Below are 21,014 nucleotides of genomic sequence, written 5' to 3'. Positions count from 1 at the left end.
TACTCGTGCCATCAGGTGCACAAGGCTGCCGAGGCATTTTCATTGGCTAAGGGGCACAATCCTGGACGTGTTGCCACTCCGATGCAGGATACATGAATAGCTTAATTTTTCCCCAGAGCTGGTTGGTGCCCATTTTGCCGACCTCATAAGGATGACAGGCTGAGTCAATGCACCTTGTATTATTTTGGCATGCTGGGGGCTTGGACTGAGGACCTTGACATCTTAAGCCAACCACTTTAGCCATTAAGCCACCACCAGCTACTCACACTATGTATGCAGGTGGTCTATGAGGATAGATTGGAAAAGTTATGAGGTCATCTCATCTCAACTCTCAGAGATGGACTTGTAAAATGGGTCATGATGTCCGGTCACCTGTCTGTCTGTTTGTCTGGCTGTTCTTTCTGGTCGTTAGTTAACTTTTTGCTATTGGTGCTACCCCTCCCTTGTCACCCGGCTGATTGATCTGAAACTTGACACATGAATACAAAACATTTACCCCGCACAACTGCTCGGGCTTCGACTTTTTGATTTCGTTTCATATGGGCTCACGGGTGTGTTACCCCCCTGACACTTCAGACCCCTACTCATCGCTTATTTACTAACCAATTGCTCTGAAACCTGATATAGCCCTTCTACTCGATGGTCTGCAGGATCGCCTGGTCTTAAATTTTACGATTTTTGGATCGGGGAGCTCCCAGTGGGGTTCCTCTAAGGGCGCAGATCAAGTTAGGGAGTTTGATCTATATATAAATAATTGTTTTAATCTGTTGGCCCCAGATTTCTGGCAACCAGCATGCTTCTCATAGCCACATGTGTCTGGAAGATTAAGCTGTTCTTTGCTTTTGGCCTTTAACTCTGTGTACATATGAGTTTTTTTGTGTGTACATAGTCGAGGTTCGTAGAAGAGTTAGTACACTGAACAGATTGGGAAGCAAAGCATGCATGCATGGAGAAGGAAATACCAAGGAGGAGAAAGTGGAAAATTAGGAGTGATTTGGGTGTGATTAATGAGGGTAGAAAAAAAATCATGGTTTTGGATTGGAGACGATGTGAGATGGTGAACAGCTGTTTTGAAGACCTCAAAGGAAGAATGTGAGCCCTGCAGAAACCTGGGGGGAACAAAGCATGGAAAGAAGAGGATGCAAGACCAGAAAGGAGGTGGTAGAAGAAAGAGAGACCACCAGCCTGTCTGCGATGGTGAAGTGATAAGTCCATAGGCTCAGCTTCAGTGCGGGAGATTCCAATGATATTGAAAGCCCTGGTTTCTACAGCATTAAGCTGAGCAAGAGGTGAAGCAGAGGAGCCACCACAGAGGGGAGAACAGTACTCCAGAAAGCAGCAGATGAAGGCCTTGTAGGTGGATCAGAGTTCAGGTGTGCCAAGGAAGGACTTTGTATGATGGAGTCGGTGGCTGGCTTTGGAGGCCAACTTTGAAATGAGGTCATGGCTCATGGCTGATAGTGAGACCGAGGAGTTTGAATGACTGAACCACCTCAAGAGGATTGTTCTGAAAGTAGATGGGATGGGTTGGAGAGGGGCTTGCACATAGTTCTTTCGGAGAGAGATAGTGAGAGTGAGATTTTTCGGGATTGAATGACATATTAAGCATAACTGGTCGTTCTTGCATTCAAATACAGTCGTGGCCAAAAATATTGGCACCCTTGCAATTTTTTTCAAATAACTCAGAATTTTCTCTAAAAAGAAGTTCAAATTGACAAAAGTAGTTCGGTCCACAATTATTTATTTTGCTATTAATATTATAGAACCTTTGTTTTTGATTCAGAACTTAATATATCCTTTTAAATCAGAAAATAAAAAATGGCATTGACATTTATTGACAGCCTAGACTTAGAATTTGGTAGCACAACCTTTGGACAAAATAACTGCAGTCAAGCACTCCCTATAGCAATGAATGAGCTTCATACACCTCTCTACTGGCAGTTTGGCCCACTCTTCTTGTGCAAACTGCTCCAGTTCTCCCAGATTTGAAGGGTGCCTTCTCCCAACTGATGTTTTCAGATCTCCCAACAGGTGTTCAATGGGATTTAGATCTGGACTCCTTGCTGGCCACTTCAGAACAGTTCAGCGTTTTGTCTTGAACCATTCCTGGGTGCTTTTTGAAGTGTGTTTGGGGTCATTATCCTGCTGCAAGACCTATGACCTTCGACAGAGACCCAGCTTTCTGACAATAGGTTGAACATTTGTAATTTTAATTAATAATAATTGCCTTTTTGGCCACTTTTGGCCAATTCTGTTTGTCTGCATTTGGGTGTTCTGATGATGTACATACATATTGTCATAGTAGCGTGCCTCGGATCGCTACGCTCACCTCACAACACGTCGCCGCAGAGGCACAGGCTCGTTTTAACCGAGGATAATGAACAGACTGAACTTGAGTTGCTGTGATGTCATGATTTACACCAATCATAATACAAACATTTCTTTTGTACAAATTTATTTGTAATATTGATGATATTATTTATTTGTAATTTATTTGACTTTTTTTATTTTTATTTATTTTATTTTTAATTTATTTGCTCCAAAATTTTCTGACAATTTTTTTGACACTATGTTGAACATTGTGCTCCATTGTGAACATTGTGCTCACTGCTATGACCTTTCCAAAGTAAAGGTTGAACATTGTGCTCCAAAATGCCTTGGTAATCTCCTGATTTCATGATGCCATGCACACATTCAGTGCACCCAGTGCCAGAGGCAGCACAGCAACCCAAACCATCACTGAACCTCCTCCATGTTTTACTGCAGGGAAGGTGTTCTTTTCTTTGAAGGCTTCATTTTCTTTTCTGTAAACATAGAGATTATGTGCTTTACCAAAAAGCTCTAATTTGGTCTCATCTGTCCTCGGGACATTCTCCCAGAATGATTTTGGCTTGTTCAGGTGTGTTTTGGAAAAACTTGTCGGGCTTTCTTATGTCTCACTCTCAGCAGTGGGGTCCGACCATAGACCCCCCTTTCATTGATTTGGTGATGGATGGTGCGAGTTGAAACTGTCATACCTTGTGTCTGAAGATCAGCTTGAATCTGTTTGGCAGTTGATCGAGGTGCTTTCTCTACCTTTCGAACAATCCTTCGCTGCAATCTTCGATCAAGTTTTCTGTTGCGGCCACGTCCAGGGAGGTTGGCTACAGTGCCATGGGCCTTAAACTTCTTGATAACATTGCGTACGGTGGACACAGGAACATTAAGGACTCTGGAGATGGACTTGTAGCCTTGAGATTGTCCATGCTTGGCTAAAATCTTTTGTCTGACCTCCTCAGACAATGCTCTGGTTTTTTCTTTTCTCCATGCTCATTGTGGTACACACAGTGACACAAAACAGCAGAATGACTCACTTTCTTCATTCAAACTGGTTGAATGAGTGATTTTTATATTTCAGGCACCTGCAACTCACCATAGGTGAGTTCAATTCCAAAGTAAAGGAGAATCACCTGCTTGAAATCTAGTTATTTCTAACAACTTCTAAAAGGTGCCAATAATGTCTGGGCCATTTTCAGAATTCTTTGTGGAATAAGCTAAGATTTAGTAATTTTTTCAGCTTTTTTTGTTTTGTTCCACTGCAATCCAAAGAAATACATTTGTGGGTACCAACATTTTTTATTTTTTTTCCAACAATTTTCTGGAAGAAATGTTGCATTATTCTTGCAAGGGTGCCAATATTTTTGGTCACGACTATATGTGTGTGTATATATATATATTGTTGAGGTTTTGAGATTGTACATATAACATCATTAAAGGTTAAAGGTTTGCCCCCCCATAGTTAGTCCACAAGCAACACGTAGGCCCATTAGAATTAGTTATGTCATAGTATGTGTAAGAGTAGGCCATTTCCCTAGTGACATCTGCGTTATGTAAAGAAATAAGCTTAGGTCCCTATTCATTTTGCGGCCACCCTTCATTTTCATCTATGGGCAAACTCGATCCCACGCCCCATTTTGGCTGATCCCTCCGTGTGTGGAGCTTTGGCTGCCAGCAGCATTAGCTGCCCTTTGCTCGCTCAAACTAGTCGGGTAACCACGAGGTAGGCCTAAGAAGAGGGAGGAGCGTGAGGGTCGAGGTGTGGCCGCGTCAAGCAGCGCGTCAGAAGGCGGTGACGGTAAGAGCAACAGCCAACCAGGGCTGCGAGGGCATGGCTTGATAGGGCGTGGTACAGAGCGTCTAGTAAGTTTGAGAGGGTTCACTGGGCAAGGCTATATAAGCCAGCGCAAAAAGCCCTTGAACAGGACTTATGCGGGAGGACTCGTGGGGAAAGGGCGTGCTGAGGACCAACGAATTGCGCTTTGTAAAAGGATGTACGAGGACTCGCATGCATACGGAGAGATGAGAAGGGATGTGCAGGTCTGGGTTGAGTTGTGAGAAGGGAGAGGCGCTTAGAGAACTGTGTTGGAGAGAACTGATCCGGAGCACTCGTGTGAGAACTACATTGAGAGGACCGGCGTGCACATGACAGTTTTGAGGCATTGATTGAGAAGTGCGTATTGAACTGTCAGTTTATTACGTACGCAGCCCCGCGAGTGTAACCGCCAAAGCCCAGCCTGCCGTTCGCCCTGTAATAATCCCGTGTGCACCAAATGACACGTGGAGAGCTGCCATCTGTTCATCTACTTCACGGTGCGAGTTGGGGACCGGAGGGCGAGCTGCCTGGACGCCATCCCTGGACCAACCTGTTTGTCTGCAACCCCGTGTGAGTGTGTCTGAGAGTGTGACGGGCCCGTTTGTCTTGGGATAAGTTAAGACTGTTTAAGGCTGCACTGTGTATTGTACACCGCACCTTTCCTATGCCATCTCCAGGCATTGCAAATTGTCATTGCTGGGCACCAAAGGGGGCTCGGCAGTGACGCACGCTGAAAGAGAGTACTCAGTTTTCACTCTGGTTTCTTGTTGTACACCGCTCCTTTCCTATGCCATCTCCAGGCATTGCAAATCGTCATTGCCGGGCACCAAAGGGGGCTCGGCAGTGACGCACGCTGAAAGAGAGTACTCAGTTTTCACTCTGGTTTCTTGTTTGTTTTCTTGTTTGTTTTCTTGTTTGTTTTCTTGTTTGTTTTCTTGTTTGTTTTCTTGTTGTACACCGCTCCTTTCCTATGCCATCTCCAGGCATTGCAAATCGTCATTGCCGGGCACCAAAGGGGGCTCGGCAGTGACGCACGCTGAAAGAGAGTACTCAGTTTTCACTCTGGTTGTTTGTTTGTTTTCTTTCTTGGTTGTCCGGGCGATATCTCAGCCATCCTTTGAGCTAGGAAGCTGAAATTTCGGCACAGTAGTGAGCAAGTCCTTTGTCAAATACGGTATTTTTTGTTTTTTGAATAATCAATTAATTGAGGAGTTATTTAATTATTAGCGTTTAATTAAGTACTTATTTAATTAATTAAATTTCATTTCTCTTCTGACCATTATTAACTCAGGCACCTTTTGAGTTAGGAAGCTGATATTTGGACATGCCAATGACCAGGTGATTTGGCTGCAAAGGATATTTTTGATTTATTAATTAATCAATTAATCGATTAATTATTTAATTATTATTTATTTATTTTCATTATTAATCATTTATTTATTTTCTTTCTCATTTGGCCAATTTCTCAGGCACCTTTTGAACTGGGAAGCTAATATTTGGACATGAGTGATCAAGGATATTTTTGATTTATTGATTAATCATTTCATCTATTAATTATTTATTGATTAATCGATTAATTATTTATTGAGTAATCAATTAATTATTTAATTTTTTATAAATGACTTATTTAATTAAATTTCTAAAAGATACATCTTCGGATGAAGCACTAGTGGTTTAGTTATGCGATTAGCCAATTGATTATGAAAATATTTTGTGATAATCTTTTATTGATTTTAATTATACAATTAATCAATCAATTAGTGTACACCTCTCCCTCCCAATGGAGCCTCAATGAGCTGTACTGCGGTATTGCCGGGCGCCGGAGGCGCCCCGGCAATGCCGCGCTGCAGCATATTTAATTATTTGGCATGGGGCGGTGTACTTTGAATGTATGTGTACTTGTTGTACACCGCTCCTTTCCTATGCCATCTCCAGGCATTGCAAATCGTCATTGACGGGCACCAAAGGGGGCTCGGCAGTGACGCACGCTGAAAGAGAGTACTCAGTTTTCACTCTGGTTTCTTTCTTGTTTGTTTGTTTTCTTGTTTGTTTGTTTTCTTGTTTGTTTGTCCGGGCGATATCTCAGCCATCCTTTGAGCTAGGAAGCTGAAATTTCGGCACAGTAGTGAGCAAGTCCTTTGTCAAATACGGTATTTTTTGTTTTTTGAATAATCAATTAATTGAGGAGTTATTTAATTATTAGCGTTTAATTAAGTACTTATTTAATTAATTAAATTTCATTTCTCTTCTGACCATTATTAACTCAGGCACCTTTTGAGTTAGGAAGCTGATATTTGGACATGCCAATGACCAGGTGATTTGGCTGCAAAGGATATTTTTGATTTATTAATTAATCAATTAATCGATTAATTATTTAATTATTCGATTAATGACAAAAAAATTTTTTTTTTAAGTTACAGATTCTGATGAAATAGTGGTAGTTTATGTGTTCTCTCACCAAATTGGTTAATAATTTAATTTTTTTATGATTATTATTTATTTATTTTCATTATTAATCATTTATTTATTTTCTTTCTCATTTGGCCAATATCTCAGGCACCTTTTGAGCTGGGAAGCTAATATTTGGACATGAGTGACCAAGTGATGTGGCTATCAAGGATATTTTTTATTTATTGATTAATCATTTCATCTATTAAGTATTTATTGATTAATCGATTAATTATTTATTGAGTAATCAATTAATTATTTAATTTTTTATAAATGACTTATTTAATTAAATTTCTAAAAGATACATCTTCGGATGAAGCACTACTGGTTTAGTTATGCGATTAGCCAATTGATTATGAAAATATTTTGTGATAATCTTTTATTGATTTTAATTATACAATTAATCAATCAATTAGTGTACACCTCTCCCTCCCAATGCAGCCTCAATGAGCTGCACTGCGGTATTGCCGGGTGCCGGAGGCGCCCCGGCAATGCCGCGCTGCAGCATATTTAATTATTTGGCATGGGGCGGTGTACTTTGAATGTATTTGTACTTGTTTGTTTTCTTTCTTGTTTTCTTTCTTGGTTGTCCGGACGATATCTCAGCCATCCTTTGAGCTAGGAAGCTGAAATTTCGGCACAAGAGTGAGCAAGTCCTTTGACAAAAACGGTATTTTTTTTTTTGATTAATCAATAAATTGAGGAGTTATTTAATTATTAGCGATTAATTAAGTACTTATTTAATTAATCAAATTTCCTTTCTCTTCTGACCATTAACTCAGGCACCTTTTGAGTTAGGAAGCTGATATTTGGACATGCCAATGACCAGGTGATTTGGCTGCAAAGGATATTTTTGATTTATTAATTAATCAATTAATCGATTAATTATTTACTTATTCAATTAATGACAAAAATTTTTTTTTTTAAAGTTACAGATTCTGATGAAATAGTGGTAGTTTGTGTTCTCTGACCAAATTGATTAATAATTTAATTTTTTTATGATTATTATTTATTTATTTTCATTATTAATCATTTATTTATTTTCTTTCTCATTTGGCCAATATCTCAGGCACCTTTTGAGTGAGGACGCTGATATTTGGACATAACAATGACCAAGTGATTTGGCTGTAAAGGCTATTTTTGATTTATTGATTAATCATTTCATCTATTAATTATTTATTGATTAATCGATTAATTATTTATTGAGTAATCAATTAATTATTTAATTTTTTATAAATGACTTATTTTATTTAATTTCTAAAAGATACATCTTCGGATGAAGCACTAGTGGTTTATTTATGCGATTAGCCAATTGATTATGAAAATATTTTGTGATAATCTTTTATTGATTTTAATTATACAATTAATCAATCAATTAGTGTACACCTCTCCCTCCCAATGCAGCCCCAATGAGCTGCACTGCGGTATTGCCAGGCGCCAGAGACGCCCCGGCAATGCCGCGCTGCAGCATATTTAATTATTTGGCATGGGGCGGTGTACTTTGAATGTATGTGTACTTGTTTTCTTTCTTGTTTTCTTTCTTGTTTGTCCGGGCGATATCTCAGCCATCCTTTGAGCTAGGAAGCTGAAATTTCGGCACAATAGTGAGCAAGTCTTTTGTCAAAAACAGTATTTTTTTTTTTTGATTAATCAATAAATTGAGTTATTTAATTATTAGCGATTAATTAAGTACTTATTTAATTAATCAAATTTCCTTTCTCTTCTGACCATTAACTCAGGCACCTTTTGAGTTAGGAAGCTGACATTTGGACATGCCAATGACCAGGTGATTTGGCTGCAAAGGATATTTTTGATTTATTAATTAATCAATTAATCGATTAATTATTAAATTATTCGATTAATGACAAAAAAAATTTTTTTTTTTAAGTTACACATTCTGATGAAATTGTGGTAGTTTATGTGTTCTCTGACCAAAATGATTAATAATTTAATTTTTTTATGATTATTATTTATTTATTTTCATTATTAATCATTTATTTATTTTCTTTCTCATTTGGCCAATATCTCAGGCACCTTTTGAGCTTGGAAGCTAATATTTGGACATGAGTGACCAAGTGATGTGGCTATCAAGGATATTTTTGATTTATTGATTAATCATTTCATCTATTAATTATTTATTGATTAATCGATTAATTATTTATTGAGTAATCAATTAATTATTTAATTTTTTCTAAATGACTCATTTAATTAAATTTCTAAAAGATACATCTTCGGATGAAGCACAAGTGGTTTAGTTATGCGATTAGCCAATTGATTATGAAAATATTTTGTGATAATCTTTTCTTGATTTTAATTATACAATTAATCAATCAATTAGTGTACACCTCTCCCTCCCAATGCAGCCTCAATGAGCTGCACTGCGGTATTGCCGGGCGCCAGAGGCGCCCCGGCAATGCCGCGCTGCAGCATATTTAATTATTTGGCATGGGGCGGTGTACTTTGAATGTATGTGTACTTGTCACAAAATATTTTCTACCGAGTCTACCGAGTGCCGTTCTCATTGGTAATGTTTGTTTCCTGATATCCTTGTGCCTGAACAAGCATCGTCCCAAACTCCCCCCACCCTTCCCCTGCCAAAAATAACAACTTTTTGTATTTCAAGTAAAGTTGATTTTAATAGCTGACACTTGAAGTAACTTACCATATCAAAGTGTCAAATATTTATTTCTTTATTTTTTGACCTAAAACGGATTGTTTAAATGAAGCACATTTATCTGACAGCTGTGTGCTGGTGATTTTTGGATGAAAGACATTTGTGTAATGCCTCTTTATCACTTGTTTTGTAGCATTCTTATTGCATTTTAAAGTGTAGCACAAAATTCTTCTTGGACCTAAACCAACTCTAACTCTTTTCTTTATGTGCACCATGGCAGTCCCTGATGACAGATGAAACCATTTCAAATGTACCCATTCTGATCCTGGGAAACAAAATTGATCGCCCCGAAGCAATCGGTGAGGAGAGGTTCCGTGAGATGTTTGGACTCTACGGTCAGACGACTGGCAAGGTTTGTTGTGCATTACTTTGGAGAGTGAAAATTTATAGTTTACGATTATTTTGCGCTTTCCTTTTTGTGATGGTTGTTACATTTCATCCCGAGTCAGTTGTATGTAACTGGTATTTGAACCTAAACCAACTCTAAATCTGTTCTTTATGTGTATATATATATATACAGTGGAACCTTGACTTACGAGTGCCCCAACTTACGAGTTTTTCGAGATACGAGCCGTCGCTCGGGCGGTTTATTGCTTTGAGATGCGAGCCGAGATCTGAGTTACGAGCTTTCGCCACCCGGTCACGTGGTTATCTTGCCGTGCAAGTACAGTATCTCTGTCGTATAGCGCTGCATTTTTGTTTTCGCATGTTGGTTATTTTGAGTTTACGCCGCCAGGTGGGTTCTGGTCACGTGGTTATCTTGCCGTGCAAGTACAGTATCTCTGACGTATAGCGCTGCATTTTTGTTTTCGCATGTTGGTTATTTTGAGTTTATGCCGCCAGGTGGGTTCTGGTCACGTGGTTATCTTGCCGTGCAAGTACAGTATCTCTGTCGTATAGCGCTGCATTTTTGTTTTCGCATGTTGGTTATTTTGAGTTTACGCCGCCAGGTGGGTTCTGGTCACGTGGTTATCTTGCCGTGCAAGTACAGTATCTCTGTCGTATAGCGCTGCATTTTTGTTTTCGCATGTTGGTTATTTTGAGTTTACGCCGCCAGGTGGGTTCTGGTCACGTGGTTATCTTGCCGTGCAAGTACAGTATCTCTGCCGTCAACTTGTTCAGTGCCGGCGATAGCTCGCCTTCTCTTTGTGGAAAACACGGTACTGAGAAGAAGAAGAGGATGATGTGCTTGGATATAAAACACGCAATCGTCGAAAAACATGAGCGAGGTGTCGAGGAGGACGTATATAACGGCAGAGGAGAAGAGCATGCCAGGCCACAACTTGTGGATATAAAACACGCAATCGTCGTGTTTTATATAAAACTTGTGCTTGGATATAAAACACGCAGTCGTCGAAAAACATGAGCGAGGTGCCGAGGAGGACGTATATAACGGCAGAGGAGAAGAGCATGCCAGGCCACAACTTGTTCAGAGTGCCGGCGATAGCTCGCCTTCTCTTTGTGGAAAACACGGTACTGAGAAGAAGAAGAGGATGATGTGCTTGGATATAAAACACGCAATCGTCGAAAAACATGAGCGAGGTGTCGAGGAGGACGTATATAACGGCAGAGGAGAAGAGCATGCCAGGCCACAACTTGTGGATATAAAACACGCAATCGTCGTGTTTTATATAAAACTTGTGCTTGGATATAAAACACGCAATCGTCGAAAAACATGAGCGAGGTGCCGAGGAGGACGTATATAACGGCAGAGGAGAAGAGCATGCCAGGCCACAACTTGTTCAGAGTGCCGGCGATAGCTCGCCTTCTCTTTGTGGAAAACACGGTGAGATACTTAACATCCAACAACTAATGGGACGCAAACGGGGCGCCCAATTTAGCGGTACACACATTGATGAATCACCCTGCCTGTGATTCACCCATGACAGGTTATAGCTGGGTCGGGATTCAAACCCAGGCTGGACAGTTTAGACTTTAGAGTCAAGTGTGCGTACCTCCAGTCCAGGCCATCCTGCCAACTTGTATGCTGCATACAGGTGAAATATAAAGCGCGAGATATTTTTATATATACTGTATATTTAAAAAAAAATTGGTGTGGTTTTTGGCGGGCTGGAACGGATTAATAGCATTTCAATGCATTTTAATGGGGAAATTTGATTTGAGAAACGAGCAATTTGAGTTACGAGCTCGGTCACAGAACGAATTAAACTCGTAAGTCAAGGTTCCACTGTGTATGTATATATATATATATATATATATATATATATATATATATATATATATATATGTATATATATATATATGTATATATATATATGTTCCCCCTCCCCGTTCCCCTCTTCTCCCCTCCCCCCGTTCCCCCCCCCCCCCCTCCCCCGCCCGGCAATGCCGGGTACTTCTGCTAGTATATATATATATAATAATAATAATGCATTTATTTTATATAGCGCTTTTCAGGAAGCCCAAAGACGCTTATACCTCATCACCTCACCTCACCACCACGTATATAAATACCTCACCACCACATATGTATATATATATATGTATATATGTATATATATATATATATATATATATATATATATATATATATATATATATATATATATATATATATATATATATATATATATATATATATATATGTATATATATATATATATATATGTATATATATATATATATATATGTATATATATATATGTATATATGTATATATATATGTATATATATATATATATATATATATATATATATATATATATATGTATGTATGTATGTATGTATGTATATATATATATATATATATATATATATATATATATATATATATATATATATATCCTCACACATACATACATATACATTATACATACATACATACATATATATATATATATATATATATATATATATATATATATATATATATATATATATATATACACATATACACATACATACATACATGCATACATGCTCGGCTCGGCTCGCTGCGCTCCCCTCGCCATGCGTCGTTACTGAGGAACAGGCTTATTTTAGCTGAGGATAATTCATGAATGTACCTGAGTTGCTGTGTTATGATTTACACTAATCATAATACAAACAATTATTTTGCACAAATTTATTTGTAGTGTTTGTGATATTACATTTTAAAACGCAATTTAGGTTGAAGATTTAGGTTGAAAAAATATATAAAATTCAAAAAACAACCCCCCAGCACATACATATGGGAGGGGTAGGTGCAGACTGGAATTTTGGGACGATTACACCTCACCACCACGTAATTTAAAACACCTCACCCCCACGTAATTTAAAACACCCCACCCCACCTATTTTAAAACACCTCACCACCAAGTAATTTAAAACACCTCACCCCCACGTAATTTAAAACACCTCACCCCCACGTAATTTAAAACACCTCACCCCCACCAAATTTAAAACGCCTCACCCCCATGTAATTCAAAACACCTTACCACCATGTAATTCAAAACACCTCACCACCACGTAATTCAAAACACCTCACAACCACATAATTCAAAACACCTCACCACCACATAATTTAAAACGCCTCACCACCATGTAATTCAAAACACCCTACCATCATGTAATTGAGAAACGCCTCACCACCACGTAATTTAAAACACCTCACCATCACGTAATTCAAAACACCTCACCACCACTTGATTCAAAACCACCACCATGTTATTAAAAACACCACAACCACGGAAACAAAAGTGTCGGGGAGTAGTTCTTTGACAACAGACTGCCCAGATATGTAGAGAAATAGATAATGACTGTACCTGAGTTGCTGTTTTGTCATGGTTTACACCAATCATAATTCAAACAATCATAATGCACAAATGTATTTGTAATATTCGTGATATTACATTTTATAAACAATTTAAGTTGAAAACTTAAGTTGAAAAAAAAAAAATTCCACAAAAAATCCCCCCCCCCAAAAATTAAATTGGAAATTTTTTCGTCAAAAATACCCTTAGGACATACTGACATGAAAAATAGGTGCATACCAGAAGTTTGGTACGATTTCACAAAAGTTTGAGGGAGTAGTTCAGTGACAAGACAAGACGCGACAACACAAGACAGACACCGCACAGATATATATTGTTGCGGATCTCAACGTCGGCTTTCCCCCTTATCAAGGGGGGATTAATCCCTTTGTCTTTTATCTAGCCGACGTGATCCGGGGCTATGACGTTCCTTCCGGTCAGCGATGGGTAGGGTCATAGGCCGAATTCCTAATACCTAATTACCAACGCCTCCCGGGAAGCAAGGAAATAACCCTGCCCAAACCACAGTTTTAATGGAAACGCCGAGCGATAGCGAGCCGTGATCCGGGCCGTTAACAGGTACTAAACCCGATCTGAGCGGTTGTAATCGTGCCACGTTTACCCAATGGAAGAAATCACTAATACGGTCGGATTAAGAAGAAAGGAAGAACAGATTGGTTTATTAACACTTTGTACAATGATGCGAAGAAGAAGAAACACGGTGCAGCCTTAAGAACAGTCTTAACTTATCCCCTGGACAAACGGGCCCACACACACAGACACACTCACACGGGGATGTAGATGGTCAGGGTTGATGGTCCAGGGATGATGTCCACAGCTCGTTCTCCGGGTCCCCGACTCGCCGTGAAGAAGATGGAAGGACGGCAGAAAGCTCCCCGCGTGTCGTTGGCGCGGATCGGACAATTATCGGCGAAAGGTAAGCTAGGCTGGGCGGTTACTTCGCGGCTTAGCCGCGTATGTAATAAACGAACCGGCTTGGCGGTTATACTTGCGGTCTCGGCCGCGTATGTAATAGCAGAACCGGCGCTGTATGCGCTCTCGATCCAGTTCAATCCAAAGCGCCTTTCCCGCCGAAGTCCTCTCCAATGCGCCACTGATGCGAGTCCTTAATGCGCTTTCCCAGCAAGTCCTTGCTTATAACTCTTAACGCCAGCCAGTCCTTCGTTCAAGTCCTTCCAACAAAGTGCCTCTCTCAATAGTCCTTTTTGAGGTCTTTGTGCGCGGGTTTGTATAGCGCCGCCCAGTGAACCCTCTGGAATTTGCCAGCCGTGCTCTACCACGCCCCTCACGCCATTCCACCCGAGCCCTGGTTGGTTGTTGGCTCTTACCGGCTCCGCCCTTGACGTGCTGCTTGACGTGGCCACACCCCGACCTCGCGCTCCGCCCCTTTTCCAGGCCTATCTCGTGGCCACCCGACTCGGTGGAGCGAGCAACTGGCAGCTAACGCTGCCGGCAAAGGAGGTGGATTAGCCGAATCAGGGCGCAGGATCGAGTTTGCCCAACGAGGTCGATTGGAGGGTGGGCCGCAAAATGAACGGGGCCTAAGCTTATTATTTATTTTACACAATGCAGGTATCACTATTGGAAATGGCCTTATTCTCACATATACAGTCACGTGAAAAAGTAAGTACACCCCATGTAAAGTTTTGACTTTTTCAACATATTTCAACATACAGCTATTTGATCTTCATTTCAACAATATTGATAGATAAAGGTGATATAATATAACAAATATCATGAAACATTTACATTTTGTAGTCCATTGTATCATTTAAGTAAACATAAATGCAAATTTCGCATGTGGAAAAAGTAAGTACACCCCTACATTTATCACTACTTCAAATACCTAAAATAAGAATCAGGTGCACTAGCTCAGGTGCAAATGATTAGAACATCGTTAGAGAGGATCTTGGGGGAACCTGTCTTATTTAAACCTCAGACATATAGTTTGGTTTGCTCTTTGTTGTTGAAGTGTGCGGCGTCACCATGCCTATAGTCAGGTTCACTCTGTCAATAAATTATATTTCGTTCAAAATCATGGTAGATTAGCAAACCTATACATTTTTGGAAAGGTTATAGCATAAGGAAACTAAAAATCAATGTTTACATTTGGAGAGATACCTGTATGGCGGCCATTTTGGATTTTCAAAATGGCCACTGTAAAATACATATTTTGTTCTATTTCTGCCTCGAATTACCCTAAAAACTTTTTAAAATATACTAAACCTATATTTTCAGGGACAAGGAATCCAATGAAAGTATCAAATTAGTGCTATGGGGAATGGTAAGACACGAATCAAAGGTTTTGAATTGCAAAATACTGTCTTTATATTCGCGATAAGTTGCATAATCAAATACATGTTATCATTTTGTACAGGCAGTTAATAACATCAAAATGTGTCACAATAATTCATATCACCAAACATACACAGGCAGTCAGCAAAATCATATATACACATGCAGTCAGTGTAACTTCACATCTACACAGGCAGTCAATGGCATCAAACATACACGATTACAGAATATGCCATTTAGAGTTCGTCATCACTGTCCTGTGTGTCGTATTCGACAATATAGTCCGCATCGTTTTCACAGTCCGTTCCACACAAGCAAAGGTCGGTCAAATTGATTGGCAAATCGAATTGGTCGAATGGTCGATCGAATCGAATTCGATGAATCAAATCGAATCGGATCGATCGAATTGGTCGAATGGTCGAATGGTCGATCGAAGCGATTGGTCGAATGGTCGAATTGGTCGAATGGAATTGGTCGATTGGTCGAATTGGTCGAATCGAATTGGTCGGAATTGGCAAATGTAAACATTGATTTTCAGATTTTCCATGTAATAACGTTTCCAAAAATGTATAGGTTTGCTAATCTACCATGATTTTGAACGAAAAAACATAGTGAACCTGACTACTAGATCAAAAGAGCTCTCTGTGGCCTTCAGAAAGAAGGTTATAGATGCCTATGAGTCTGGGAAGGGATTTAAAAAGATCTCCAAACAATTTGAAATCAATCATTCGACTGTCCGGAAGATCATCTACAAGTGGAGAAGATTCCAAACAACTGCCAACTTGTTCAGGCCAGGCCGCCCCAGCAAGTTCAACCCGAGAGCAGACCGCAAGATGCTGAAAGAAGTCTCGAAGATCCCCAGAATGTCATCACGGGACCTACAGGTAGCTCTTGCCACTGTTGATGTCAAAGCGCACGAGTCTACCATTAGAAAGAGGCTGCACAAATTTGATCTACATGGGAGGTGTGCCAGGAGGAAACCTTTGCTGTCCAGAAAGAACATCAGGGCACGACTAAAGTTTGCAAATGAACACCTAGGCAAAGACCAGCACTTCTGGAACAATATGCTCTGGACCGATGAGTCAAAGGTAGAGCTATTTGGCCACAGTACCAAAAGACATGTTTGGCGAAACAGCATTTGACCACAAGAACCTGATACCAACTGTAAAGCATGGTGGTGGAAATATTATCGTTTGGGGCAGCTTTGCTGCATCAGGGCCTGGGCAGCTCACCATCATATAATCCACTATGAATTCTTCATTGTACCAGAGGGTGCTTGAAGATAATGTGAGGCCATCTGTCAGAAGTTGAAGCTCAACCGAAGGTGGATCTTGCAACATGACAATGACCCTAAACATACCAGTAAATCCACCAAGGAATGGCTGAAAAGAATGAAATGGAGGGTTCTGGAATGGTCAAGTCAAAGCCCGGATCTAAATCCCATCGAGATGCTGTGGGGGGATTTAAAACGAGCTGTGCATGCAAGAAACACCTCACACATCGCACAGCTGAAAGAATTCTGCATGGCGGAGTGGGCAAAAATTTCTCCCAGTCGATGTCAGAGACTGGTCGACAGTTATAAGAAACGCCTACTTGAGGTTGTTTCTGCCAAAGGGGGCAATACCACCTATTAGAGCCAAGGGTGTACTTGCTTTTTCCACATGCAAAATTTGCATTTATGTTTATTTAAATTATACAATGGACTACAAAATTTAAATGTTTCATGATATTTGTTATATTATATCACCTTTATCTATCAATATTGTTGAAATGAAGATCAAATAGCTGTATGTTGAAATATGTTGAAAAAGTCAAAACCTTACATGGGGTGTACTTACTTTTTCACGTGACTGTACTATGACATAACTAATGTTCTAAGGTGGCCTACATGTTGCATGTGGACTAACTATGGGGGCAAACCTTTAACCTTTATTAATCAATATGTACATTCTCAGAACCGCAACAATATATATATAGATATATATAATTTGGTGGTTATTTCCAAAAGTGGGGGAGAGAAATTGAAGGAAAGGGCACAAGATGGGGAGGAAAAGAGGGAAGTAGGAAATAGAGGATGGCAACAGTTCGAGTGAAGATGAATGTGTGGGTCCAATGGCTTGAAATGGACTTGGATGTGGCCAAACTCAGTCTTTCTCCTTTTTATGCACTTTTATTTAACTTCATCTGAACTTTTTGTCCCATTTCAAATCTTTGAGCCGTTCATTTTCTGGGTTCCATACGTCCTCGAGAGCTGAAATTTGGCCCACGGTCCTCTTTTCTGGTACATTTTCATCTGTCTAAATGTAATTTTAAAAATAAATTTATTTTCAAAAAAAAACGTTTGAAACTTTAAAAAAATAAGTGTAGCCCTAAAATATGTTTTTGTGTTTACTTGTTATATAGATAGCCCCTCACATTGATAATTATCAATGATATCATTATAATGAACTATTGAGTTGTGTATATATATATTTAATAGATCACTCAAATGCATTATTTGCTGCAGAACAAAGGCTTTGAATCGAATTGACTTTGGTGTGAATTACAGGTACACTGATGGACAAAACGAATGGACAAGTAGTTATGCTTGCACTTTGTTCACAAATCAATAGCACATGTGTGCCCAAAATTGCATATTGCTTTTGCGACTTGTTCATAATGAAGTAAAGCCAAAGTTGCAGCACCAGGCATGTAGGTTTTCTATTTGAGCGGATAGGGGGTGTGAAGTAGGGAGAGGTACGAGTAAATGTATAGCCAATTTTTGGCTGTTTAAAAGTTTGTTTTTTGGCCGGAACAAAAAGTTGGCCGTTTAATCACATACATGCCTATTATAAAAACCTGTCAAACATGGAAGAAGAAGCAGGGCCTGAAGCTTTAAATGTCGTGGTTCACACAGTATGACAAGAGGAACCCTTTAAAATAAAATATCATAAACACAGAAGGAGCACACAAAATTATGTACGGTAATACTTATCGAAGCAATAGAAAAAATATATATATTGGTACATAGAATGAGCACACAAAACAACAGCCACATTGATAGCAGCAACAATTGCATATTAAAAAGACCCTTTTATTTGTGTTTCACTTCATTTTGTATCCTCACCAGCAAAAGTACCTGTCTCCAGTGACAGGAAAAGTTAAAGTTAATCGATCAATGTCAATAATTTCGTGGACTTTAAAAAGGTCAATTGTGTTGCACTCTTGGTTTCACTCAGAGGAAAAGCTCTGAGCTACTTGTACTGCCCACCCTGAAATGGTGGTGGAGGTTGGATTTGTCTCAAAAGAGCAAAGTATAGCTTTTAAAATTGTTACTCCATAAGACCTGTATTAAATCTACTTTAATCCAGATGATCATGTTTATTTTAAAGGTTACTGGAAGGAACAATAAAGTGACTGCCACTATTGCATCAAGAAAACTGAAATCTATCTATAATTCCAGTAATCTCTGTGTGTATGTTTGTATGTTTGTATGTTTGTATGTCTGTATGTCTGTGACCGCTGTTTCTCGACAACCACGGGTCCGATATACTTGAAACTTGCCAGGTATATTGCTGGGGACCCGAGGATGTGCCTTTTCAAGGTTTCATATTAATCGGAGAAGTAGTTACCGAGCTATGTCCAAAAAACGATTCAACCAATCAGAGAGCAGCGAGCTATCACGTGTGCCGAACGTGGCGAACAGACTCTGCCTCGGACGGCACATTTGAGAGCGTATTCATTTATTTCACGTTGGAAAACTATGTTGCCGTTAAACTATGTTTTAAAACTAATTAAAACTAATTTGCGATTCATCGTAACTGCGATTTGCGACCTTCCGGACAGTGAAGACTGCACTTCCGGCAGCCAATCACAGAACGCGTTGTTGCGTAGGCGTGGCCGATGTGAGAGCGAGCCGAGCCGAGCGCGTGCGCCATTACGGTTCGTAATTCGATTTCTTCCGGAGAAAATAATAATTTCTCGATTTCTTATGCGCATTATTTCTCCCAATTCAGTCAGAGCGAAGGGCGGAAGCGAAGAGCGTTGTTTTTTTTGTTTACGGGCGTACGGGCGTACGGGCGGGGTAGAGCGTACGGGTAGCGTTTTTTTTTTTTTTTTTGGCAAGGAACGGGCACCCACGTACGGGCATGCCCTAGTGTAAATGCAAAATAACCAATCATCAGTAGCTTTTCAAACACAGCATGGGAAGCAGCTGCTGTAAACTGCAGATGGACGAACGCACTCACTAATGCTACGGTTTGCAATGCAGGATATCCTTGAATATCACGGGGGTTACGTTCCTGGAAAATGACGCATTATTCAAAACCATGATAGTTAAAACCAATTTCCTATGGTAATAAGGGGATTTAGTTTCAGGCCTTCAAGAAAATAGAGGAAGGTTGGCAACAAAAAAAACAAAAAAAAAACTATATAGACAGCCAAATATAAACTCATCACAATTGAAATCAAAATGTAAAATAAATATAAATCGGCTTTAAGATGAAGTCTCTTCTGTTGGGTTGAAGCGGATTAAACGTGACCCCTCACTCCTACCATTCCTCCCCTATTAATCTCTTAAATTGGTTTCCTTTGTAATCTGTCCATGTGTTTATTCTATAAATTGTTCTGCAATTCCATAAACCAGCAAATAAATAACATTAAAATGATCACTCTTGTCTATCATTTTACACTTACACGCCATTTCATTATTAACGGTGCATGATCAAAATTAAATCCCGCAATAACGAAATCGGTACATCGAGGTTTCCGGCTTGGTCAAAACCAAGGTATTGATACCCGCGATATTTAAGGGTTTACTGTATGCAGGAAGGGTGTCGGAGTGAACTCCATTCAATGTACAATGTGCGCAGAGTGGGTTCATCAAAAATGTAGTGGTCTGAGAGGGTCATTAACCAGTGTGGCAGCTACATTCAAGTGTAATGTGTGCACAGAGGGAGCTGCAGATGGAGGAAATGTTGAGTTGGATCTTGGAGACGGCATGAAGCTGGAAGGTGTGAAAACATTTTGCTACCTAGGAGACATGTTGAATGGAGAAGGTGGATCAGACTCAGCAACGGTTGCTGGAGTGAGATGTGCATGGAAGAAGTTTCGGGGAACTGAGTGGCATGCTGACAAGGAGGGGAGTGTCGTTGAAGCTGAAGGGAAAGGTGTATGCTGCATGTGTGAGAAGTGTTATGATTTATGGGAGCAAGACATGGGTAATGAACATAGAGCGGCAACGAAGGCTGGAAAGGGTGGAAATGTGAATGGTTCGGTGGATGTGCGGAGTATCGTTGAGAGAGGGGAAGACAAATGATGAATTGCGAAAGATGATGGGAATAGAGCCTGTGATGGATGCTGTGAAGAGAAACAGGTTGAGATGGTTTGGTCATGTGTTGAGGAAGGATGAAAGTGACTGTTTGAGAAAAATGATGAAAATTAATGTAGAAGGAAGTAGAGGATGGGGAAGACCGAGAGTTTTGGCTAAAGGTGGTGGAAGAAGAAATGCGTGCAAGGGGGTTAACAAGGGGAGATGCAGAAAATAGAGCAAAATGGAGAATATTGTCTTGGGGCCCGTGAGGCTAACCCCCGCTCTTGCACGGAAAATGGCCTTAAAATGCCTGTTGTTGTTGTATACATTGGCCTGTAAAAGTATTCACCCCGACCAATAATGCCACATTTTTATTAATTACGAATTGTGTAGAAGCAATTA

At 39.8% G+C, this 21,014-nt stretch overlaps 1 protein-coding gene across 2 annotated transcripts in view; it reads left to right on the top strand.

The window, feature by feature from the left end:
* The window catches only part of LOC137432683 (small COPII coat GTPase SAR1B), a 49,134-nt gene that overhangs the window by 24,264 nt on the left and 3,856 nt on the right, over nucleotides 1–21,014 (top strand). For both annotated transcript variants that reach the window (XM_068124784.2, XM_068124786.2), the window contains exon 6: nucleotides 9,475–9,606. In XM_068124784.2, the coding sequence (XP_067980885.2) occupies nucleotides 9,475–9,606 (132 nt within the window). The remainder of the gene's footprint in view (nucleotides 1–9,474; nucleotides 9,607–21,014) is intronic.

Source organism: Myxine glutinosa, chromosome 8 (genome assembly GCF_964187855.1).
Source record: "Myxine glutinosa chromosome 8, kmMyxGlut1.1, whole genome shotgun sequence".
Lineage (NCBI taxonomy): Eukaryota > Metazoa > Chordata > Myxini > Myxiniformes > Myxinidae > Myxine > Myxine glutinosa.
The sequence above is the reverse complement of the archived record's forward strand: the minus strand, read 5'-3'. Positions and strand labels throughout refer to the sequence as shown.